The 25,440-nt window shown below is 41.3% G+C and overlaps 1 protein-coding gene across 4 annotated transcripts in view; it reads left to right on the plus strand.

Annotated features, from left to right (window-relative positions):
* TGFBR3 (transforming growth factor beta receptor 3) overlaps nucleotides 1-22,312 on the plus strand; it is a 199,181-nt gene extending 176,869 nt beyond the window's left edge. The window contains exons 15-17 of one of the 4 annotated variants that reach the window (XM_047725460.1): nucleotides 5,409-5,444; nucleotides 7,673-7,780; nucleotides 18,871-22,312. In XM_047725460.1, coding sequence (XP_047581416.1) covers nucleotides 5,409-5,444; nucleotides 7,673-7,780; nucleotides 18,871-18,989 — 263 coding nt within the window. In that variant the 3' untranslated portion in view covers nucleotides 18,990-22,312. Of the gene's footprint in view, nucleotides 1-5,402; nucleotides 5,445-7,672; nucleotides 7,781-18,870 lie in introns of all 4 variants that reach the window. The other 3 variants (XM_047725461.1, XM_047725458.1, XM_047725459.1) reach the window with 3 other exon arrangements.
* The last annotated feature ends 3,128 nt before the right edge of the window (nucleotides 22,313-25,440 follow it).

Raw genomic sequence — 25,440 nt, forward strand, 5'->3', positions numbered from 1 at the left:
TGAGGTAGTGCCATCCTACCATATTTTCTGAAATAGTTTGAAGTATAGGCATGTTAGTGCTGTTTGCTTTGGATGCTGTGAGCAGTTTTGTGGCCTTTGAGAACACTAGGGCTTACACAATAAAAACAGCTATACCACGTCAGTGATAGTTTTTTGAGAATGGTGAAAGGGAAGAGTGATCATTTTTCTGAAATTCAGGGCACATATTAAAAAAAAAAAAATGAGTGAGAAAGGACAATAAACATCATCCCCAAATATGCCATGATTTACGTATGGTATGTAATTCTTAGCAAGTTAAATGTTCAAAATACTGAATTTCCACTACATAACTTTTTAAAAATAAGTGTGCTCAGGACAGCACCTGGCATATCATGGGCACTCAGTAAATATTAATTTCCTTTCCTTCCTCTTAACCTCTCAGCCAAACTGGGTTTTTTGGGGGGAGTCGGGGTGGAAGGGGAATGAAAGGGAAAGTTGTGAACGTCAGTTGGAAGTTAATCCAAGAGAGGCGTTCCTTTTTGGAACACATTTGATTTTTCCAGAACAAAAATACTCTAATGCACCCAGCCAGGTTTTGTCCTCAGGCTGAGGTAGAGATGAGGAGAAGCTGAGTAAAAAGATGGTAGAAATGCTTAATGGACAGACTAAGTTATTCAGTCTTTACCCAAGGGAGAGGGATACCGTAGGGACTTTTTACTTTGGAATATATATATATCAAATATATACAAAAATAGAATAGAATTGTAGAATGAATCCCATGAATCCTTCTCCTGGTTTCAACTACCCATTTATGGCCAAACTTGTTTTCTCACTTTCTGTCCCTGGATTGTTTTGAAGGAAATCCAGACATGTCATCTCATCCATAAATATTCCAGTATGGCACCTCTGAAAGTTAAGAAACACTAAGAGATTGGGGCTCCTCGCTGAGTCATTTGGGGGAGCATGTAACTCTTGATCTCGGGGTTGTGGGTTCAAGTTCCGTGTTGGGTATGGAGATTACTTAGAAGGAAAAAAAAAATCTTAAAAAAGAAAAAAAAGCTCTTGGGTAAGGAACCAATGATCAGATCATTTAGGAAGACTACCCTGAAAGCAGCATGAAGATTGGTTTTGGGGAGATGTACGCAGTATTACGATACACATGACAATTATGGTTATTCCAAAAAATGTTTATTGGTACCTGCCATATGCTAGGCATATAGTAAACACATTACCTTGTCTGTAAGGCCTTCACAATGTCATGCAGAGGTTCACAACCTTGACTCTATTGATGCTTTTGAGCTGGATAACTTGTAGAGGGCTGTCCTGTGCGTTGTAGGATTTTGAATAGCATCTTGGCTTCTACCCACTAGGTGCCTATAGCAAACCCCTCCACTACCCATTGTGATAACCCAAAATGTCTCCAGACATTTCCAAATGTCCTGGTGGGGTGCCAGGGGGCAAAAATCACCCTAGGTAAGAACCACCAATCAAGTGAAAAGGTGTAGAGGAGTGACCAGACAATTAGAGTGAATGCCATCAATATTGAAAGAACCCAGAGAAGTGGTTTGATTACAATGAAGTTAGTAAAAACTGTATGTTAAAAGAGATCTGCACAGAGGCCTCCTGAGTCTCTAGCCTCTTGATCTCCCTCTCTCTCTCTCTTTGCCAAACACCAATAGATGTAGGTACCGAGTAAACACCTTATCTCCCCGTGGGCCTGCTCGATCTACCATGTTTAGGAGAACTGAATTGAAAGCTGGAGGCTAAAAGCTGTGGTCTATTACTCATGCATAACCCCAGAAATATCCCATTTATGAAAACCATGCCCAGCCATCTGAGGAGGGAAATTTGGTTCTAGAGGCAGACCGAATTTTGCTCCAGAGTATATGAAGATATTTAATTCAGAATGTTGATTATAGTTTGTTCTTTCTGCAAATAAATCTCTATTGTTAACAGTATCTTTGCAGCAATAGCAAGGGTTCCTTTCTTACAATTGTACCCTTAAACCAAAAGTAAATATTGCTGTGTTCCCCTGTTTTCCTTTCAGCGCGCCAACTCTGTTTTAGGGTTCCGGTAGAGATCAGACTCCCTAGTCATACACAGGGGTTATTGGGGATTTTGGGAACAAAAAAAAGGATAAAATCCTATAACCTCAGTGCTGCAGCTTGTACTTGTTATTGTTTATGGAGAAACTTCACCCAGGGGAAATAAGCAACAACTGTTTCTATTTAGCTCTGAGAGAAGGCCCCTATTTGGGGTGGGGGAGAGGGATTAGATCATAGCTTAAATCCATTAAGAATTTTCAAACAATGCCATCCATCACACAGGCCTTGCTCTAAAACCCACATTCTCACATGTGAGGTCTCCTCAGGGGAGAGTCATTATTTAAAACCACTTAGGGATTCTGAGCGACAGAGTTCAGCCATGGGCGATTGGATGGAACTCTTCCCAGAAGTGTGTATATTTCTCATATGATGAAGACTATAGAGACCTTTAAATGCCTTTGGACTTAGTTCAGTGAATCCAACCACTGCTTCTTGGAAGTAGTTTTGTGGTGAGATACCCCTACTTCATAGGATTCTTGGGAGGTTAAAATGAGAAAATCTAAGAGAAGGCTTTTTGTCAGTTGTAAAACACTATACACATGTGTAAATGGAAGGCATCACCTTCATTATTTTATCTCTGCCAATAGGCTGATGGGATGAGACTCCTAGGAGACAGTCTCTTGTGTTATTTTGTAGTTGGTGATTGTTCTGCATCCTGAATTATATTTTCTTTAAAAAAAAAAAAAGATTTCCTTAAAAGCTTTCAGAGTTATTTTAATTTTAGTAATTCTCTTTAAAACCTGAACATATCCTCACCCTGGCACCACCACATTGCACAACTCTGGGGGGCACCATTCCATTGTGGTGGCTTTGCTTCATCCCATGGCATTGCTTCCCCTAGAGCTGGACCCACTCCCCCCAGGCTGCAGGAATGTAGGCAGCCCAGCTGAGGTGGTTAATCCCGAGAATTTACAATCCTACGTAGCTTCTTTATTTTTGTAAACATGATCTCAAACGCTGCTGGTTTGGTCAGTTTTTCACAATGTCTTTTGCTCCACTGTGGATTCCGACACAAGGTATGTGTTCCTTCTCACTGAATGAAAATGAAGGTGGAAAGGTATGTGCAGAACACTCATCACTTGCCGCTCTAAAGGGCAGGGTCAGAGTCTGTCCCAGGACGCAGCACCTTTTTTCTGGGAAGGGCCAGCTGGGGAGTGTTTCGGGTCTGTCTCTCTCACACAGGCCGTGCCCTGATGACCCCTGCTGCTCCTACAGCATTGCGGGCATGGACGTATACAAATGATGCACATAGTTATGTTCAAAGAAAACTTGATTTATGGAATAGGTCTGACTTTCACATACCTTTCATATGTCATAAAATATTATTCTTTAGGGTTTTTTTTCAGTCACTTAGAAATACAAAATGTACTCTTAATTCATAAGGCATGTAAAAATAAGTATTGGGCCATAATACACCGTTCCCTGATCTGTGCTGTTCTCACAGTGAGTCACAAGAAGCTTCTTAATCAGTGCTCCCCTGCTAAGGACAGAGCGACACTCCCCAGTCATGTAGCCTACGAAGCAGAATCGGGAATTTGGGCTCAGCCCCTGCGCTGATGCTTTCCAGCTGTGACCTTGGGCAAGTCACATGATAGCAGAGTCTCAGGATGCTCGTTTGTAAAATAGTGATAAGAATTCTTTTTCTGCCTCTCTCACAGGCTAGTGTGAACCTCAAATGAGATTTGAACACGAAAGCATTATAGAAATGTCAGAGTATATAAGCACTGTTGTATAGCCTTATTCCCAGTTCCTTCTGTTGTCTCCATTGTCAAGAAGTACGTCAACATTCTAGTCATCCTTCACGGAACATTTCTGGCAGGCCTGTTCCTTGCTAGGCTGAGCCCTGGGATGTCCAGATGAGTAAGAACTATACCCTGCCCTCAGGGCAGAGAAGAATCTAGAGAATTAGGATGTGACGGAGTTTTGTGAAGGACAACCGGGGGATGGAGTAAGCCACATGGGTAGAGACCGGCCCTGCTGGGGTGGAGGTTGTGGCACTGAGAGAGTCAGAGAAGGCCTCCCAGTGAAAATACCAATAAGCAGGTCTGGGGGAGGAGGGTATTTCAGGGGATGGCTTGCAAAGTGTGACAACCTAAGCAGCATGGAGAATTTGGGAAGTTTAAATAAGTATGAGGAGCCCAGTATGGGTGAAGGGCCCTTAGGAAAGGAGGCTAGCAATATGCTGGTAGAGAAGGAAAGCAGAACTTCTGTGTACCAGGCTTGAGTTTAGATTTTTTTTCCCTATGAGTACAGGAAGTCATGGAGCAATTTAATCAGGACAATAACATTATCAACTCTGGGCTCTGGAAAATTCACTCTGAGGGAAAATATGGAGGAGGAAATATTTAGGGCAGGAGCAGGGGCAGTGGGTGGAAACAAGGAGACCAGTTAGGGAAGCTCTATAATAATGTAGATGTTTGATGAAAAGAGGCTGAGGGGCATCTGGGTAGCTCAGTTGCACCCAGCTCTTGGTTTTGGCTCAGGTCATGATCCTGAGATCGCCTGTCAAGCTCCACTCGGCAGGGAGTCTGCTTGTTCCTTTCCCATCCCCTCAGCCCCTCCCCCAGTGCATGTGTGCACTCTCTCCCTCACTCAAATAAATAAGTTTTTTATTTTTTTTTAAAAGAGCTAAACTATAGGATAATGGCATTAAGGAAAGAAGAATAAGGATACTTTTACAAAACTTATGTATACTTTTTTAAAGATTTTTATTTATTTATTTATTTGAGTGAGCGAGGGGTAGGGGGGCAGAGAGAGAAACCAAGCAGACTCTGCTGAGCTGAGCGTGGAGCCTGATGTGGGGTTCGATCTCACAACCCTGAGATGACCTGAGCCAAACGAGAGTGGGATGCTTAACCCACTGAGCCACCCAGGCGCCCCCACAAAATTTGTGCACATTAAAAGATTTTTGAAAGTGGAAAAATATCATGAATATACTGGAGAAATATGGTATTTAAAGGTATTGAATCCTCTTATAAATAAATACAAAGGTGTACACACATACACACACACACACACAGATGCTGTCAGACTCAAATTCCTTAAGTTTGCCTTCAAGTTTTCTTCAACTTGGAGAAGCTGTATAATTGATTGTTAACAAAATGCAATGTTTAACATTTCTGAGTAGCCATGTTAAAGTTTTGACATCTAAAGAGGTTAACTGACAACACTTTCACTGAGTATTAACAAATAGGAACATGTCAATCCCTGCTGAGATTGTGATGAACTTTTGCTTAAAACTTGGTTTCTCTATGGAATATATCAAGTTTTTCTTTGTGTGTGTGTGTGTGTGTGTGTGTGTGTTTTTTTTTTTTCCAGAAACAGGTCCAGGCATTAAGGAACCAAGTCCAATTTCTCCACGTAAGTCTTTATCCATCTTTTTTGAAAGGAAGCCTCCTGGGCTTTTTATAAAAATGAATTGGTTATGGAGCATTTGGCAAACTTTGAGTTTTGATAAGAAGACCTCTGCTCTCAATCCCTGTCTCCCCCTTTTTCGTAATCTCATACTTTTTCCTTTCCTCTGTCCTTCCTTCATCCTCTTTCTTTTTTTCTGCCTGCCACTTTTAAATATGAATTTGTTGACCCACTGGCATGTGTGGCCTTAATGGGAAGGTAGTAACTTACTTAGCTTTGGAGAGAGTTCATTATTTGCATACTTATCAGTTATGATCTAAAAGCATTAACTCACATCTCTGGGAGTGTTTTGTTTTCCATGTCATCGACAGTAGTTACTTGCTAAAGGAAGATAGTTGCTGTGTCTTTGAGACAATCTCTAGTCCAAGGGGGGTCCAAGGGGGGTGTGTAAGGAAAGGCGAGGAGGGGAGACTTGTAAGAAATAAAGAAAAGAGACCGACTACTCCAAAATGGTGCATTGGGATTTATGTGGGCCAATTTTGTCACTCTATGCAGAAGGAAATTCTGACCAAAAAATATTTAAGTGACTTGCCCATGGTTATAACTGGCATTCAGGCAGGACTAGAACCTGGGCTTTCTGGCTTTGCACCCAGAGCTCTTCTAGATGATGTTGTTGCCTTGTGAGGAGAATTCTTCCCTACAGCTCTCTAGATTAGTCTCCATGGCTGACCTCATCATATACACATAACAGTCTGACGAGTTTCTTTATGCAAAGCACTACACTGTTTTAATTAAGTGCCTTAGTTCAGCAGTATAACAGAAGAGTATCATGAACCTACAAAGAGATACATGGGAGATGACCCACCCTGATTTTCATAAATGACATCTCCATTTTTAGAATTTCAGAGTTTTACTAAAAACTTGCAATCCTGCCCCAGTTTTGCATCTGTAAGCATAAAAAGGCATACCTACAGACTAAATTAAGTTGAGTGGATGGTTTGGTTCATCTTAACCTCCAGAGTTCTTCCCAGTTCATATTCCTTCCTCAGGTCCCCAAACCTTTTACAAACTCCTTTTGTTCACTCCCTGCCTTCAGCAGGTGAAGTAGTGCTAGGTCCATTTCCAGAAGTTAACACACCAAAGGGCATATGGCTAGAAAAGTAGCCACCAGGACTTGGAAATTCCAAAATTCCAGAATCTTCAATAGCATGGCATACTTACAAGTTGTGGGGCTGCTCGGAGCAGGGGTGGTTATGTATGTCACATTTGTCTATATAACTAGGTCTTCTACACTGAAGTAAGATGAAAGGCAAAGAGATTTAATTTACATAGAGATCAGCCAGAGTCGCTTCTGACTCAAGAGGAGCATAGAAATGGGTTTGAGATAGTGGGGAGATCCTATACCTTAAATTTATATTTAAATTTAAAAATAGACACCTTAGAAATTCTGCTGAAAATCCCATCTCTTGGAAGCTGATTTTAACTTCTTATAAGTGATTCACAGAACGTAGTTCTCTTAAAGGAAAGGAAATGTTCTATTTCTGTGGCCTGGAATTAATTTCAAATATAAACATCTTTGCCAAGTGGAGGAACAATTGGTTCTATTTATATGTTTTGCTGCCCATAAAACTGACATCACTCCACATCGAGAAGTATTTCCGTCCCCCCTCATAGAAAGATCACGGTTGGGAAAGTGTTAAAAAGTGGGTTGTTTTAAATGACGCAATACAGAATTGTTAAGATGGAGGGTTTGATCTGAGGGGACCACTGAAATATGAGACTCTATAGGAATAGTTGGTCCTTCCTTACTTTACGTTTCCTCCTTGTCCACCCCCATCTTCCTATTATCTCTCATACCTGTAAGTGTCCATGAAAATGTATTTGTAGAGTATTTGAAATGTGTTATCTCTGTGTTTTCCTTGTCTCATTGTTGCAAGTGTTTGATGAATAAGAAGCATTGTGCCACACTTTGATAATGGGAGCTCACTTCAGTTTCCAGAGCATCTTCAGATTGAGGATGTAACCTGCAAATTGAAGCTATCTTGGAAATCTGATCATTTTGAAAGAAAAAAAAATGTGCAAGTTTCAGATACATTGCATTTGGTTGGGATTCTCATTTTGGCCTCATTTTCTTAGTCTGTGCCCAACCTGACAGTGCTTGTAAAACAAATACAAAGTTGCAACATCTGGTGCAGACTCACTGAAAGCATTGTATTGGCTTCCCTTCCTTGTAGCAGTTTTCCATGGTTTGGACACCCTCACCGTGATGGGCATTGCGTTTGCAGCGTTTGTGATCGGAGCACTCCTGACGGGGGCCTTGTGGTACATTTATTCTCACACAGGTGAGTGTAACTGTTGAGTATTAGTCCGCATGCGTCCCCTGTGTCTGCCACACAGCAGACGTTTCAGTGTTTCATTGCATGGGTGGGTGGATGGAATAATAACAAACGAGAGAAAGGTCATTCCCACAGTTTGCACTTGGACATATTTTGGCATCAATTGGGTTTTGCAAAAATATAATTTGCTTTAAGCACCGTTAGAAAAGGAATGTTTAAACTACGCTAATTGCCGTTGAGATGTTGGTGAAGGTTAGCTACTAATAAAGCTATTTTGTGGTTAGGGTTTAATTAAAGAAAATTGATGTAGACAAACTGGAAATATAAACCCTTCCCTCAAAGCTCAAGACTTCAGTACAGACATATGAATGGGCAGGAAGTGAGAAAGGAAGCTAAGATTTTATTACCATATTTGCTAAGAGGTTGAGCACTATCCACCAGAGTCCCCAGTCTCCATGACTTCAACTAGAATTTCTTGACCCTTTTAAAACCCATGCCATGTCCTCTTTGATAAGCATAAAATTCTCATGTCTTTCTTCTATGAAGTTAAATTTTAAAAACAAATTTTCATGAATTGCAAAAAAATAAAAATGGTGAAACAAAGCATTTGTTTTCAAGCTGTGTTCCTCTTTCCCCAAAATTCTGATGTGTCCCCCCACCCCCTACCCCTTCCCTTGCCCCTTCTCCTCAATCCCAAGGTTGGAAACCTGGCCTGAACAGAGAACCTATTCTGATACCAGTAGAGAAGGCAGGTGTAGCAAGGGGAGTCTAGTGCAGTGGGGAAAAAACAAATAGACTGCCCTTATGTTGCTTCTTTCTTAGTTTCCTTGCAGATGGATATAGCAAAGAAAGACATGCATTTGGGGGTATGTCTAGTGAGCTAGTTGGGCTTCTATGTCCTTGGGTCCTTGCTATTTATACTGTGAACCCAGGTAAATTGTGCTTGATTGATCAATCAGAGGCCATGGCCTTTCTGTTTAGAATTTCATTAATTTGGGGGCGCCTGGATGGCTCAGTAGTTAAGTATCTCGCCTTCGGCTCAGGTAAGGATCCCAGGATCCTGGCATCGAGCCCCGCGTCAGGCTCTCTGCTCTGCGGGAAGCTTGCTTCTCCCTCTCCCCCGCAACCCTGCTTATTTTCGTTCTCTTGCTGTGTCTCTCTCTGTCAAATAAATAAAATCTTAAAAAAAAAAAAAAAACAATTTCATTAATTTTCCACTGAACCAATGAACGCCCTCATCTTTGGCCTTACCTTGGACCATTCAACCAGACAAGCTGAAAAGAAGACTGCTTTAAAGGAAGGAGAAGCACAGAAGGGCATTTTGAGAAGTCATATCTTAATCCTTACCAGAATTTTCACTTCAAATACCGCATCCTCCAGATGAGTCTGGAGATGTCATCCTCCAGGTGACAGGAGGAAATGTCCTTTGTGCCTAGCTTGGGGAAGTCACACAATCCACAGCGAAAGTTAAGGAGAGTGTAATAGTGGGGCTTTGAGTTCTCAGATTCTTGTTCCTAGTCAGTGACATTTGAGGGAGGTCCGTTTCATGTGAGAGAGAGAAAAATAAGACTCTTAATCTTAAATGTAATGATTCTGAGGATATACAAATGTCTGTGAATCGGTTTAGGAATATTCTTCCTTGGGAATGGCTCATACAAGCACCAGAAGAGAAAGCGTTCTGCAGAGTAGCATTTTAGAGTAAATAATTTGTCACGGGAATATGGACACTTTCAGATCTCAGACTAGCTGTTTCTCACAGTCTTTCCCAATCTCCTGCATTGCTGGGAGGTTCTAGGACTGTTGGCCGCTTCTGCTGTATGTTGGGAATGAACTTGAAATTACGCCAAAAAGACTCTATAGCCCTGAGGATTTTATATGGGCTTAACATGTGCCCACTGAGCCCTGACTCGCCTTGGCCATCGAACTACACCCTCAAACCCTGAGAGTTCATCTCAGGCCAGGAGGCCAGTCCAGCTACCACATGGCCCTCACTCTTGGCACACACCCCACTGAACTCACGCTGACAATCCCCAACTCCTGTGCAGAGCCAAGCTCACAAACCTGATAAAAAGCAAAGTGTGGTTTTACGCCCTTTATTGCTTTGCTCATTACATTCCCAGGTTTATTGTTCCTGCTCCCTCCCCCCACAAACCAGAGACTGAAGGGGAGGAGTTTTTACATTTCATTAATATAGAAATAGGCTTGGAAATAGATGAAAGAAAAACAAAACCCAAAACCCTTCCTGTGACGGTTTCCAGCAATATAAATTACACTGATTTGGAAGTTAAAAGGTTTATAGACACTGTTGTTGGGGCTCTAACCCTGCTAGCATCACACGTGATACAGCTTCAGAATGAATTTTTACTAATAGCCATAGCCTCTGGTTCATTTTAAAGACTTCTCCTACGAGAAACCAACATCACGTAAGTGTGAAAAAGGCTCACTTCAGAACCCAGTGGCACTATCCTGTCCAGAACTCCTCTGGTTTCATACCTGGATCAGCGAAGCAGCAAGTTTAAATGAAGAGAAATCATAATGCAGTATCCAGTGGAGAGATATGTGTATACAAACACAGACTCAGTGCATTCAATTTCCACAATAATATAAGCTGTGGAACGCAGACCTTATGTGGCATAATTTGGGGGTTCAAGCAGCATCTGCCTCTGTGTCAAACACAACCCTTAATTTAGACAGATTCTCTTTGATTACGCTTTCTGTTCCATCTGAACACAGAGCACAAAACCAAGTCACATGTTTGAATTGGGGATATCTACTTACGTACCTGGAATGTGTGTGAGTCTAAGAAAGCTGAGTCCCTACTTCTTCATATCATAGCTTTGGGCATCGTGAGGGATGCATCCTTAAAGCTATTTTAACCCTGTTTGGAAAACTCCATTCCTGAAGCTTACGTTCTCAAGGAGCCGTTGGAATGGAAATTGTGCTAGAAAGGAGCCATAGAATCTTGATGCTCCTGAGAGCCCTGCTGGTTCAAGAGTCCCAAACCTGTGGTCCATGAAGGGTTTTTTGAGGTTGGGGCAAAAGTATTTACTTTTATTTTTTCGTCAAATTTTCTAATCTTATCACAGTAGTACCTGCATATATTTTAAAGGCTAAAATAGTTCTATAAGAACTGCTGTTCATGCTGTGAAGAACATGAGCCCCCTCCTGCCTCACTCCCTTTTCTTGCTCCTCAGAGCACTGTTTATGACTCTTAGCTGATTATTTTGGACATTAATCCATATATCAAAATAATAGTATAATAGCACTACTTCTTAACTTACCAGTTACAGGCCTTTTCTGTCCACCTCCTACAATGGAGAATTTAGTTCTTTTTCATCCCTCTGCCCCAGTTATACATTCATGCCCCTGATTGCTCCCCTATCCCCACCATTCTCCTGACAGAATTATGCTGAAATTTGGGGTTGATCACTATTTACTGTTTACATTGCTATGACTACCTAAATGCTAAGCACAGTTTAGCTATGTAATATCATTTTCCTTCTGCATGATTTTTTTTTTGAGAGAACATGTGAGTGGGGGCATGGGGGGCTGTGTGCAGAGAGAGAGAGGGAATCCCAATGTGGGGCTCAGTCTCACAACCCTGAGACCATGACCTGAGCCAAAACCAAGAGTTGGACGCTTAACTGAGACATCCAGGCACCCCATTCCTGCGTGACCTTTAATTTTCCCTAGAATTAATGATTATCTTCCCCCCCACACACATTAGCTTAGTTTTCTGTATACTTCTCACTAATTCATCTGTTGACTCTCAGCCAGTGGACTCAATCTCTTAACACATTCAGGTAACAGATCTTCTGCTGATTCCTTTCCTTCACTAAATCTTTCCTGGAGCCTTCTTACCTGTTCCTGTCTGAACTGGTCACTCTCTCTGGACACTGCTGTCTTACATTCTTTCACCACCGTTCTGGGCGTTCCCTGCACTTTGGAGTTTTGAATGGCCTGTGTCATCTCTCCCATGTCTTCCTCCTCCTCTGTGGAAAAGGCACATAAGAAGTAAATGATTGTCATACCTTGCATATCTGAAAATATCCTCAGTTTATACAAACACATGGTAGGTAGTTTGACAGAGTATAGGATTCTAGGTCATAAATAATTTTCCTTCAGAACTTTAGAAGCACTCCTCATTGACCTTTACCTCTGAAGATTGCTTTTGGGAAACTCAAAGCCATTCAGATTCCTGGCCTGTTTTTTTATGTTATTGTGGTTTAGTTTGGTTTGGTTTTTTCTGGAAGAAATTTTACAACAGTCCTTGATTTAGGTGTATTTTCATATCTTATGCCAGGCATTAACTGAGTTCTTTAGTCCAGAAACTCCTGTCCTTGAGCATTAAGATTTTTAGAATTATTTGTTTTCTCCTATTTTCTGTGTTCTCCCACATTCTAGAAATCTATTTGGAATTGAACCTCTTGGGGCACCTGGGTAGTTCAGTCAGTTAAACATCCTACTCTTGATTTTGGCTCAAGTCATGATCTCAGGGTCATGCAAACAAGCCCCTCATCAGGTTTTGCACTCAGCAGGAGTCTGCCTGAGATTATCTCCCTATCCCTCTGCCCACCCACCCCCTTTTTCTCTCTCAAAAAAAAAAAAAAAATCTTTTGAATGATCCCTAATTTTCCTTTTTCTGCTTTCTACTTTTTTCCCTTAATTTCTAAGAGATCTCTTCACCTTTATCTTTTAGTTTCCTACTGAATTTTTAAATACTGTATTCAGATTTTTAAATTCCAAAACATTTTTCCTATGAATTAAAAGCATATACCCTATTTTTATCCCATGGGTATAATATCTTATCTCTTTGAGAATACTAACATAGGATTATTTAAGAATGAGTAAGTTCTGAGCTTGTGGATGGGATATATTGATTGTGAACTTCCCTTAGGGTGATCTGACTAGGCCTTTTATCAAAGAACTCCTGATAACCCATCTTTAGATCTTTCCTCTTGAGCTCCTCAGGTTTTCCTCCTGGAAGGTATAGATCTGGCTGTCTGTGTTCTGGGGATCACAGCATTCAATGTCCATGACATTCATTTAATCCTCTTTCAGCTGGGTTCTCTGCTCTCCGCTGTCCTGGTGTTGATCAGACTCTCAGTTTTATCTTCTGGAGAGTAAACTTCCTGTGTTCCTCCCCGCTGAGGAAGGGTAGGGTCCCACCAGACAGAGTAAAGAAGGGGACTTAGGGAAATCTCACTGCTGCTTATACGGAAGTCAGCCAACCCCAGTGCTTGCAGCACCTTGTTTACTCTCTCTTTTGGGGTATCTGATGCCACCATTTCTTGAGTTTTTGAGGGCTCTGGGTTATAACTTGGTTGTTTCTCGGCTTCTCTCACTGTTGGCTTAGGTTCTGACTCTCTTAAATCTGCTAGGTCACTCACTCATTTTTTTTTTTTTTTTTTAAGATTTTATTTATTTATCTGACAGGCAGAGATCACAAGCAGACAGAGAGGCAGGCAGAGAGAGAGAGGGAAGCAGGCTCCCCGCTGAGCAGAGAGCCCGATGTGGGACTCGATCCCAGGACCCTGAGATCACGACCCGAGCCGAAGGCAGCGGCTTACCCCACTGAGCCACCCAGGCGCCCCCACTCACTCATTTCTTTACCAGCTTCCAGTATTTTACTGCTTTGGTCTCCATTTCCAGTTTTCTTTGTTTGTTTGTTTTCCTTCTTCTTCTTTCTTGCAGGTTTATGCCTTTTAATTTTGATGAGATTTTCCTCCAGGCCTATGTGTAGGTTGCAATGCTGTACCAGTTAATGTCTCAGTCTCTTGATAACCTGATTGTAATGATTTCAATCGCTCATCCGTAAGAAGAGTGAATTAGACCACTTGTAGTTTAGAGAAGTTTCCGATCACTGTTTATCAGTTTCTAAAGTTGTGCCTCCCCATTCGCCAAACTAAAACACTTTCCTTTTGCAAACAAATCCATGCAGGAGGATGGGTTAAATGTTGTCATCATTTATCTTTATACTTTATTTAACTTGCCTTGTGGCCCCTGGACAGAATGTACTCAAACTCTGATGATAACAAGAGGAAGAAGGAAAAGCAGGGGCGCTGGGAGAGGCCACCCTCCACGTGTGTCTGTACAACCCTTGGACTTGAAGCTCTAGTTTCACTGCTAGTCTTGTTACCTGAGCCAGGTACCTTAACCATGTTTCCTTTTAGTAAACATAGACCTGATCCCTATTCCGCAGGGTTATTGGCAGTAAGAACAAGTAACTAAGAATACGTGTGAAAAGTCTTCTGAACTCCCAAGTGCTACAAAAATGTAAGATACTGAAGGGTTCTCAGATGTGTAGGCAGAGGAAAAAAAAAAAAAAAACTAAGAATGGAAGGAATGCTGCATTTCACAGAGCAAATTAAAATGCTGAGGTCTCAAATTAGGTGTGTCTTTCCTAATCCCTCAGGCTTCTATTCAGCAATCCTCAGATGAACATACTGTGTGTTCTTAAAAAGCAGAAGTCAACATGTCCTTAGGTTTATCCGAGTCAGGTAAGAGCTTTTAATTAGGAGCATCTGCCTGGGCTTCCTATGTTTCTAGAAGTCTGAAGTTTCTTCACCTGAAGTCCAGGTGAAGAGAGAAGCAGCAAGATGGGTGTGACTGAAGTAGGGGGCAAGAGACTAAGTCCCAGCGATCGGGTTGGGAACTCTGGTGTGACTGTAAAGGCTTCAGGATCCATTCGCAGCCACATGCGCACGCTAAGTTAAAGTAAGATAGCTACAAGGGCCCTGGCTGGCTTAGTCAGTAGAGCAGGTGACTCTTGATCTTGGGGTCGTACGTTGGAGTCCTATGTTGGGTATAGAGATTGCTTAAAAATGAAAATCTTTAAGAAAAATAAAAAATAAAGATAGCCATGGAAAACCAAAATGCGGGTGCACATAGGTTGGCCATACTGCAGGAATATAGAAAGAAAGAGATAGGATATTTTTGAAGCTTTTAAACTCCCGCCTTGGGGGGCACTTGGGTGGATCATTTGGTTATGTGTCCGCCTTCAGCTCAGGTCATGATCCCAGGACTATGGGATCAAGTCCCGCATCGGGCTCCCTTCTCAGCAGGGAGCCTGCTTCTCCCTTTCCCTCTGCTCGTGCTCTCTGTCTGTCAAAAATGAATAAATAAAATCTTAAAAATTCATTCGTTCGTTCGTTCATTCCTGGCTTGGAATATTTCCCCCTTTCTTCATAAATGATAACAACATCAAATTTACCCCTCATGCTGAGTTTGCCTGCAGAGGGAAAGTCGTTTAGCTTGGAGAGTAGGGAGAGACAATTTTTGAAAGTGATAGTGATTGACAATTTCTATAAACTAATGGTAGTCTAGGTCACTCTCCTTACAGGAGTAAGCTTGTAAAAGTAATTACAGTTAGGATATCAAGAGATTGAAACATTGGTTGGTTCATAACTGCAAGCAGCACATAGGCCTAGTGGACAGTATCTTTTTCTTCCTAACACCAAGTAATATTAAATCTAAATCACCCCCGGCATCTGGTTTTCAATCCAGTGCTTAAGGATCTTCCAAGAAGGAGATTCCATAAATTCCCCTTATAACTAACCAATCCCCATAATCAGCAAGTTCTTTTCTCTGTGACCTAAATCCTCATTGCTACCATTTAAACTGATTTCCTCACGATCTGCCCTCAAGAGAGAAAGAACAGCTGTCTGCTCTTCTTCATAATAATCCTCTTTGGGTGATATTTGCAAACATTCTCCTTTGGGCTAAATGTTTGAGATTCCTCTCACCTTCCTTTAAAATTCTTCTGTTGTTCTTTACCCATAGAGCCTCTCCGTGTTATTCACATCTTTCTGTGATAAAGTTTCTTCCCCACGACCTGCCCGGCTGTGCTGAAAGACGCAGAGATAAGAATCCAGTTGTAAAGTAGACTGCCAGAGAGGTGGCAAGAAATCAGATTTGGACAACTCCATGCCAAGCTAAAGAAATAAAACAGATTATCCCTTAAGAAATATATTTTTCTATTTCTGAAAGCATCTCTGCCAATAGCTGAGCTCAGCCACAGGCAAATAAATGAGCCAGGTCAAATTAGTTCTAACCACCCTCCTCCAAATGCCTCCTCCTCTACTGTCCTTCCTCCCCACATCTCTCTTCCTCAGTGGGGTGTGAAATTTTAGGAGCAAAATGTGAAGACTGAACACATTTCTTCTGATGGCCAACTCTGATGTTTATGAGCAGAAAGGATCCTTCCTTGGACTCCTTATGTTTGCTAAGTGGGGCTTCCCTGCTTAGTCCTGCGGTCCTCACGGCCCATCTTCTCAGAAGAAGGGCGGTTGTGTTTGTCACCCAAGGGATGTGTTAGAGAAAGTCAGTGCCCCAAGAAATGAGAGGTCATCGTGATAGCAGAAAACCAAAGGGCCCAGCTTAGAAAACCCAGGGGAACTCCACTGGCTTTTTAAGCAGAAGTGGCTACACATTGAACTTTGTTTCTCATGGTGATTTTTTTCTGTAGCACCACCTTCCATCTGACAATGAAAAACTTTGTCTTAATTTCTCAGAAGGTAGAAGTTTTTTAATAACTTGGTTATATTGAGAAATCTCATGCCTTACATGTGAAAACAGTCACCACGGTAGAAGAAGGTATTTTCCATATTTCTGGGAATATTCTCAGATAAAGATTCTCCTTGTCTTGGCACATAATTGGCTCAAAGTCAGTAGACTGGTTTTTGTTGTTGTTGTTGTTGTTGTTGTTGTTGTTCTCATTTTTTTCCCCCTGAAGTATAGTTGACACAGTGTTATTTTAGTTCCAGGTGTCCAACATGGTGATTCTACAGGTCTATACATTCTGCAACATTCACCACCAAGTGTAGCTACCATCTGTCAGCATATAATGCTATTTTGAAGTCAGTAGATTATTAGGTTAAGTTGACTTGTCCGCCATGGTGAAATGCATCCTACAATCTTGACTCTAGGGGGATTCTTTGTTTTGAGCTTTCATTTTGGACAGTGTTTTACATTAGCACAAGAGTTTCCAAAACTGGGAGTTGAAAGACCTTTTTAATGGGCACTGATTAAAATAAACTGGCATGGCAACAAATTGTATTTGGCAAATAGACATCAGAAAGCAAATATTCAGACTTCCTGGTCAGGGAGCAGGACTGGCACTTTTCCTGACTCGGAATAATCCAGTTCTGGATGAGACACTTGTTTGTTGTGAATAGATGAGGCCAGGCCATCCTGCTTTAGCTGCTATCAGGCTGTGCAAATGAAGTCCAGGTGAGCCAGAAAGTGAAGGTGAAGTGTTGATTCCTCTGCTTTTCTGGTGTATCCTCTGTTTAAATGGAGAAAATGTGTTTTCAAAATGCGCTTCACGCACAGCCACATTTGTCCTTCTAATTGATAACATAAGGATCCAGCTGGGTGTGGATCAACATGTGGGCTTAAGGGAGCTGAATTTTTAAAATATATCACGAATTGTTCAGGTCTCTGGAGGCTTTTGTTTTTGTTTTGGGGTTTTTGTTTTCATTTGGTTTTTGACATCAGAATAGCTAAAAGATTTGATTTCCCTCTAGAAATAAGCCCCCACTCTGGGGAAAGTGGATTTCTGGCAGAAAAGTCACTGTCAATAAGGCAAACTTCCCCATCTTTAATTACATACATCCATGCAGGGTAGAGGGCAATGCTGGGGAGGGTCCAAAATACAGAATTCCAAAAGAAAGGAAAGAAAGAAGAAAGAAAGAAAGAAACCAAGAAGAATGAAAATAAAGTTTCTCTGCCTCTGAGGCATATTGACCCCCTATCCCATCTCTATCCCACCAATCCCAGAAGAAAAGATAATCAGAGGAAATCCAGCATGGGCCAAATAATGCAGTGAGCGTAAAAATGCCTGGAGGTTGATGCAGATGTCTGTTTTCATTGTGTGGTTTCTGAAATGGGTGGCAGGGAAACCTGTAACCAGATGCAAGGGCACGAGCCTGGTCTACATTTCCCAGAGCTGCTTTTTTGGCAGAGTCTTTTGAGGGGCCCCAGCAAGGGAATGGAAGTGAGGGGCTGAGATCCTGTCCTTGAAGGGTAGCGCCTTTGGTGAGTTTTTTAATGAAGCAGCCAGAGGGTTGCTTATCTCTTTGGCTGGTAGCTGTGTGTTTCAGCAGGACAGGAAAGAGGAGGCTCATTCATAAACAGACCTGGCCCTCTGGGGCTTCCCACACTGGAGGAGGAGGGGAGGGAGACCACTGACCATAAGTTTATTAAGTTTATGCTGCGACTTCGGAGAACATGCAGTGTTTTTCATTGGAGCGTTGATCACTTTTCCCTACGCAGAGCCATTTTCTGAGGGCTATCCTGAGACCATTTTCGCTGAAGAAAAGATCTCGCTCTAGGGCCTTTTGCAGGGCTAAATGCAAACCATGTGTGTCCCCGGGGGTTCCTGTTCCTCCTCCGAAGCACTGCACATTTGGCACAAGGAACGTGCTTCGTTAAAATGCAGTGGGATGTCATGAAAAGTGGGATGCTTCATGTGTTAGGAGATATTCTCGCTGCACCCCCAGTGAACTGGAGGATGGAGGATGTGGTTCCCTGGTATCCACACTCCCCATGTGCTCACCTCTTTCCCCAAAAGGTTTTTCTGGGAGGCAGTTTGCCCTAAATGCCATTTCTTGGGTGGGCTGTGTGCTTGGGACACACAGCTCTCTCTGCTACAGCTCCGGCAAAACCGAGCCTCCCCACCCGCAGTTTGAACAAGTAGATTCAGAAAAAGGCCCCCAAAACGGCAGGTCTCTCTTGCTACAGTGTAAAGGTCTCACCCTGCAAACTTCTCTGTGAGAAGAGACGGGCTGGTTCCTGAGTACAGGGGCTAGGCTCTGGGGGCAGATGGTGGTACTTTCTTCAAAGATCCGAGGCACTGAAATCCTGAGGACTCGGTGTCCTCTGTCAGGGTCTGAGTCACTAACACTGCCTGTCAGTCCGCTTGAAAACCGTTCTCTCTTGGCTACGCAAGAGGCCGTAAGAACAACAAGCAAACCAGCGCACCCAGCAACTTTCTCTGTAAGGCCTGGTCGGTTTGCTTCTGCCTGCTGCTGGCAGACGGGGAAATATACTTGTCAGTGACTTTGTCCCTTGTCCCTTTGCTTCCTTCACCGCAGGAGAGACCACAGGAAGGCAGCAAGTCCCCACCTCCCCGCCGGCCTCGGAAAACAGCAGCGCGGCCCACAGCATCGGCAGCACGCAGAGCACGCCCTGCTCCAGCAGCAGCGCTGCCTAGCCGGGGCCCTCACTGCGCATGCGGGCCTGGAAGACCTCGCGGCGTGCCCTTGTAAAGAGAGAGTGATTTCCATCTAAAGACCACCTGTTGTATTCATCCCCACCCCCCTCCCCCAGGGCAAATACACATGTGACCCCGGGACTTCCGTAAGACACTAGAACTCACGCGAGAAAGCCGAGGTGGTGGCCTTCACTAGCCCCGCACAGGCCTGGGGGTTTTCAATGTGAAACACATGCCAGTTTTCATAAATGCTGCTTTGTCCAGGTAAGACTCTCCACAAACTGGGGCCCTGAGATTGACCCTGATGCAAGGAGTCAGTAAGAGGATAATAAGCAGACGGTAGGACCCGTGAGGAGATAATGGCCAAAGATTCTTATGTAACTGAACCAAGATGTAGGACAAAAGGAGTTCTTCAGGATTTTCTAAGTGTGTTCCTCCAAGTCTAATTTGCACCTTCTGGATGCACACTTCTCACTTTGCTGTCACACCCTCTGGGGGCTGATGTTGTCGGCTTGATGGGTGCTGCCCTCAGGGACTGCATCCGGACACACAGCACAGCAACATTCCTTTCTGGTGCCCTGGGCCAAAACCCAAGCTGATAACTTCATCAGCTTCCCCCTTCTCCCGCACTCACACACCGATTGAGAAAATGTCTTAATGCAAATTTGGGATTTCTTTATAAGCATCTAGAAATTGGAAATGGCCAAAATTCTGGGACTGCAGATTTGGGCCCATTGATGACCTTGTGTTCTAAAAAACTAACCTATAGGTGGGGGCAACTTTAGTTTTGAAGTAGAAGAGGAATTTGCACAGTAATGTATATGCAAGTACAGGTATACACTGTGTCATTTGGCACATTCATCTTCTCAGTTAAAAAGAAATTCATTCCCCTTTTTAAAATGTCCTATGCCTCCAAGTTGGAACTTACTCTTAAATTATTTGGGAGAATTAGTGTTTCCTCTCAAAACATGTCAGCCTTCTTAATAGACCCTTTTGTAAAATGCGAATCTCTCGTTCATGCACGGCAGATCCTGTTGGATTCCGGTTGGTTATCTGAACACGGTCACTAGTTCTGCCAAGAGAGTGCTGAGATCTGGAAAAGGGCACTCATTTGGACTGCTTTAGTTCTCTTGCCTTAAATATTTTCCAAACTCAAAAAGGAATTGAGGTGGATTTCATTAAAATGGAATAATATGATGCCACTTTGCAGCTAAAATAAGCTCAACTGATACCTCTGTGTTAGAAAAAAAAAAAAATGCCAGAGGGAAACTTCATGCCAATTAATTTACTACTGAGGATAGCTTCATTGCAAGTAAATACTTTTTTCCAGAATTCTCCCCAAAATGACTCTGAAAACTACAAACAGGAAAGGCTAGATTCTACCCCAAAATACTCATAAACAAATCTCACCACCCTTAAAATAAGGAAGTTGTGCCTCTTTCTCTGAATGGAACGCTAAATAGGAAATGTTGATATCACCCAATATCTGAAGGCAGTGTCCATAAGGCACATAAGTAGGTGGAGATACTGAGAGTCATTGATATGATCTGATAGATCCGACTAGTCACTGATAGGACAGACTTGTCACTCAGTCATAGAGTAATACTCTGAGAAGTGTAGATATTCAATCTGGATAATATGAACCAAAAGAAAGATTACTTGAGGGCAACGATTTCCAGGCTGTCTACGTTAACTTCTTGAAAATTTTGCAGATTTCCACATACAAATGAAGATATGAGATTAGAGAATTTATTTCCTTCAGTTAACTTTTTAACACAAGGGTATCAGAATGGAGGACTTAGATGATGCTACCTGTGTTTGAAAATAATGCGCTTTTTCTAACCTTCAGCAGAATGTATTGTTTTAGCATATTCTATGTATAAAAAAGTTTAAAGATGTCTTCAAAGAAGACTAGAGTCTTTAAATCACTTATAGCTATATTTTACTACAAAAATTTGTGTATAAAGATATATTTAAATGTTTTTGATAAATTTAAATTACTCCATATGAAATGTTTAATTTCAGTTACTGTGAATTCTTTTGATCAGTTCTTTGCTGTTTAAAAAACCCTTTCCATCCTACACAAAAGAAAATTAGCCATTAAGAGATATTAAAAGATCCAAATCTTCAGATGGACAGGGTTAAAACCTTTTGTGATTATATTTAAATGTATATTTTTGAGAGAGATGCTACATTGCCAATGATTTTATAAATAATTTAAAATTAATTTACAAATTTATAGATGCAAACCAAAAGATTTTAAAAGGAAGAAAAAGATCACCTTTTATTTGTTTAGGTCTTACTGTCAGAAGTATTATTTAGATAAAGAATCTGTGTTGATAAACCTGATCCCGTATTAATTGGAGAGTGAATGTCATTAAGTATCTCAGAAATGTCTCTAAAAAATCCTTTCTAAAGAAAGTGTTATCTCCCTAGCTTCTTATTACAACATTTTCAATCGCTTCATACTTCACAGTCTCAATACAAAATACAAGCTATACTTTATAACAAGTTCTGCAAGTTTCTTTAAAACTGTTGTTATATTCCAGTTAAATGCTTCTGTCTACAAAGTCTTTCGTTACTTCTGCAGGCTACACCCTAATTCACAGAGACCATTTGGCTTTGTTTGTTGTTCAAGCTAAAGCTATTATTGAAATGCTCTAAAGGAAGGCGGAGGGTCTGTGTAATGCCCTCTCGCTTTTCAACATGTGTTTACCAGCAGTTACTCTGTATTTTAAGAGTTAGAGACATCTTCACTCTGAGCTGTTTCTATAGCATTTTCTACACAAACGAAGATGGTCTTTTCCTTGTCTGTAAAAAGATTGTAAACCCATTTTCTGTGTGTGTTCTGTAGTGGGCATGATTGTGGGTGTGGGGGGAGGGGGCGCGCACACGCGTGCCAGCCTTTTCGTACTGTAACTACCTCATGGTGTGAGTGACGCTTCTACTGCCGGGTGTGTTAACAGAGCACATTTTGTTGGGTGATGAGTGTGTGTGTGTGACCTTTTTCCTGTTTGTTTTATCTGGGGGTTGTTCATGAAACTGACAGATGCTTTTCTAAAAAGGACTATTATCAGTTTCCAAATACAATACTTCTCTCTTCTGGTTTTTCCTGAGTGAGCCTGATTTTGTTGCTGTTTTTCATCTATCTGGGTAAAAAGAGTACCCTTAAAATCCCTGTGGCCAGTTTGAACACCCCTGTTGTATTCTTTTCTCTGTTCAATGTGTTGGCAATTTTATGAACATGCTTAGATGTATAGTTTTGATAACCACAGTTTTAAGTCCTTTATCTGTGCATAATAAAAAAGATATATACCAATTTATTAATGCCTGTCTTGTTTGGTTATCATTAAATTCTACCATCAGGATGGTGTAATTTTTTCCTTGTGACTTCCTCCTAAATTGATCCTCTGTTGCAAATGCACTTATGAGGAGCGGGGAGTGAAGAGGCTAAGAGAAAAGCCTAACTCAGTAGAGCAGAAAGAATGGATAGACCAGAAGAAACGTACAGCAGGAGCTGTCACTATTCTCAGAAAAATGGGGCGGGAGACCCAGAAGTGGGTGTCAGCCCCTGCATCCATTCCTGGCCTTTCTGTCAACCTCCTGGAACCGAGGAATGGGAAATAATAGTATTTTGGATCTCCACATACCCCAGTGATGGTTCCAGCATTCTCTGTGGACCTGGATGACCACCACCTTTTAACTGCCCGAGCCAGAAATCTGGAAATCTAACTGGAATCCTCTTTGGCCTCCCACCACCAAATTAATAAGTCCAAGTTTATTCAACCTTTTCTACTCCTGCTGCTATTATCCAGACTCCAAGGCCCATTATCTCTTAAACTAAAGGACTACAACCGCCTAACTAGTATGCTCACTTCCAGATTTGGCCCCTGCTAATTCTTTCTTCACTATGCAACCAAGAGAATTGAATAAAGGCTCAAATCATGTCACTTTCTAACTGGAAGCCTTTAAGTAGTCCCCCCCACTTGCTTTCAGGATAAAATTCAACCTCCTAGATAGAGCTTAAAGAGAATAAATAATCTGCCTACCTTCCCAGCTACTACTTTCATCTCTCTGGAACTCATATTCCCTGTGGCACATCCCCCACGTGACACCACTTAACCAAACCACCTAGGCACCCCCGGATCCATAGTGTTTTTATCGTCATATCTTCTAAAAATTTTTTTTGCACACACAATATACATATATAAAATGAATGCAAATAATACGTGTAGCTCTGGAAAAGTACCCATAAGCCTCACACTTAAGGTAATAATACTGATTTTTTGTATGTATTCCCAGGTATTTCCTTATATTACCGTGTACATGTCACTATAACACGTAAGATCATATCATAGCATTTATGACTTGCTTCTTTCTCATGGCATATCCTCCTATCAGATTTCGTGAGTATTGATCGTCACTTTTTGTTTTAACTAGATTTTCCTTAAATTGCCAAATTCCTTAAATAAAATAAAGTTAATGCTCTTTCCCTGGTACCTCCCAGGAGGAAGTGATGTTTACAGCCTTTTTTCTCATTCAAACATATGAAACATGTTCACAGACGGATTTTTGTTTTGTTTACTAATAATGGGATCCCAGTATACATATTCTGAAACTTGCCTTTTTCACTGGACATGATCTTCCCTCAAGGTTAATAGATATAGAACAAATTCATGCTTTTAATGGCAATATAATATTTCATACAATTAGCCAATTCATTAGTGATAGACATTTAGAAGTATTCTTTTTAGGGTTTTTGCCAAGATACCCTGCTGCAGTTAATATCCTTGTATATATATCCTTGTATATATATCCTTGTATTCTAGTGCACTAAAGCAAAGTGACATTGTCACAGAGAAACTGACAAATTTATCATCATAGATTTTAACATTATAGAAGGTGGTAAATCACAAAGATTTGGATATGGAAGATTTGAACAAGGCAATTAAATTAAGCTTGATCGAATGCCTATACACAAAATTTGAGAATTTTGTACATACAGAATGTTCATAAAATTTGACTACTGTTAGACCATAGTCAAAGTCTCAGTGCATATCACAGAACTTAATTATACTGGTCAAGTTTTCTGTTTTTGTTTTGTTTCAAGATTTTATTTGTTTATTTGACAGAGAGAGACCACAAGCAGGGGGAGAGGCAGGCAGAGGAAGAGGGAGAAGCAGGCTCCCCGCTGAGCAGGGAGTTCAATCCCAGGACCCTGGGATCTGAACCAAAGGCAGGCACTTAACCAATTGAGCCTCCCAGGCGACACACTGGTCAAGTTCTTTAGCCACAATCCAAGTAGTTTAGAAATCAATAAAAAAAGGATAACTTAAAAATACTCAATACCTTTGAAAATTTTTTAACTTCATGACTCAAAGATGTACTTTTTTTTTTCAAAGATGTACTCTTAATAGAAATTAGGAAATAAGTAGATTTGAAAAATAATGAAAGTTCTACTCAAACATGCAGCTAAAGCAGTAATTTATGAGAAGTTTGTACCTGTGAAATGCTTATGTTGGGGGAAAAAAAAACAAACATTGAAAATGAAAGTATATCCAGTGTAGCAAGTTAGGAAAAGTGCTAAAAACTAGTAATTTCGAGACTACTAGAGATAGACAAAAATTAAGAAAGCACATGCATTAGGAATGAAAAGAGGACAAAACAAAATACCAGAGATTTTAATAAATAAGGGATCACCATAAACAACTTCATTCTAATAAATTTGAAAACTTACTATGTGATGATGTGCTTTTGGGGGTCCTGTTGGGAGAACGGAAACCACACTGGATATTTTAATATAGGGCAATTAATATAATGACTTGGTTAAGCAGGTGCCCAGAGGCTGAAAAGGCAAAAAGGGGAAACTGAGGTAACAGAATTAACACATAAGGAAAAATTACCTCCTTGGGCTGAAGATTATCAGAACTTGCAGTTGGCAAGGGTTTGCTGAGTTCCAGCACCAGGAAGAAAGGGTAGGTTGGGCACTGGGAGACCAAAGCCTAGTAGATAGCATAAATGATTGCCAAAACCAATTCAAGAAGCAACAGAAAATTGGAAATACATACAGTCATTAAGAAAATCAGTGGTTTAGGGGCACCTGGGTGGCTCAGTTGGTTAAGCAGTTGACTCTTGATTTCGGCTCAAGTCATGATCTCAGGGTCCTGGGATCAAGCCCTACATCTCCATCTGCACTCAGCGGGGAGTCTCCTCCCTCTCCCTTGCTCCTTCCTCACTCTCTACAGTAAATAAATAAATCTTTAAAAAAAAAAAAAAAGGAAAAGAAAATCCGTGGTTTAGAATCTACTCACAACAAAATACAAAATTAAAAAATTAAAAAACCACTGCCAAACTAACATTGTTTTACAGGTTAAGTTCATCCACATAGTCAAAGAATCAGTAATACCAGATCATGGTAATTCTTTTATTTGGGGGATAACAGGTCAAAGGG

Source organism: Lutra lutra, chromosome 4, assembly GCF_902655055.1.
Source record: "Lutra lutra chromosome 4, mLutLut1.2, whole genome shotgun sequence".
NCBI classification, from domain to species: domain Eukaryota; kingdom Metazoa; phylum Chordata; class Mammalia; order Carnivora; family Mustelidae; genus Lutra; species Lutra lutra.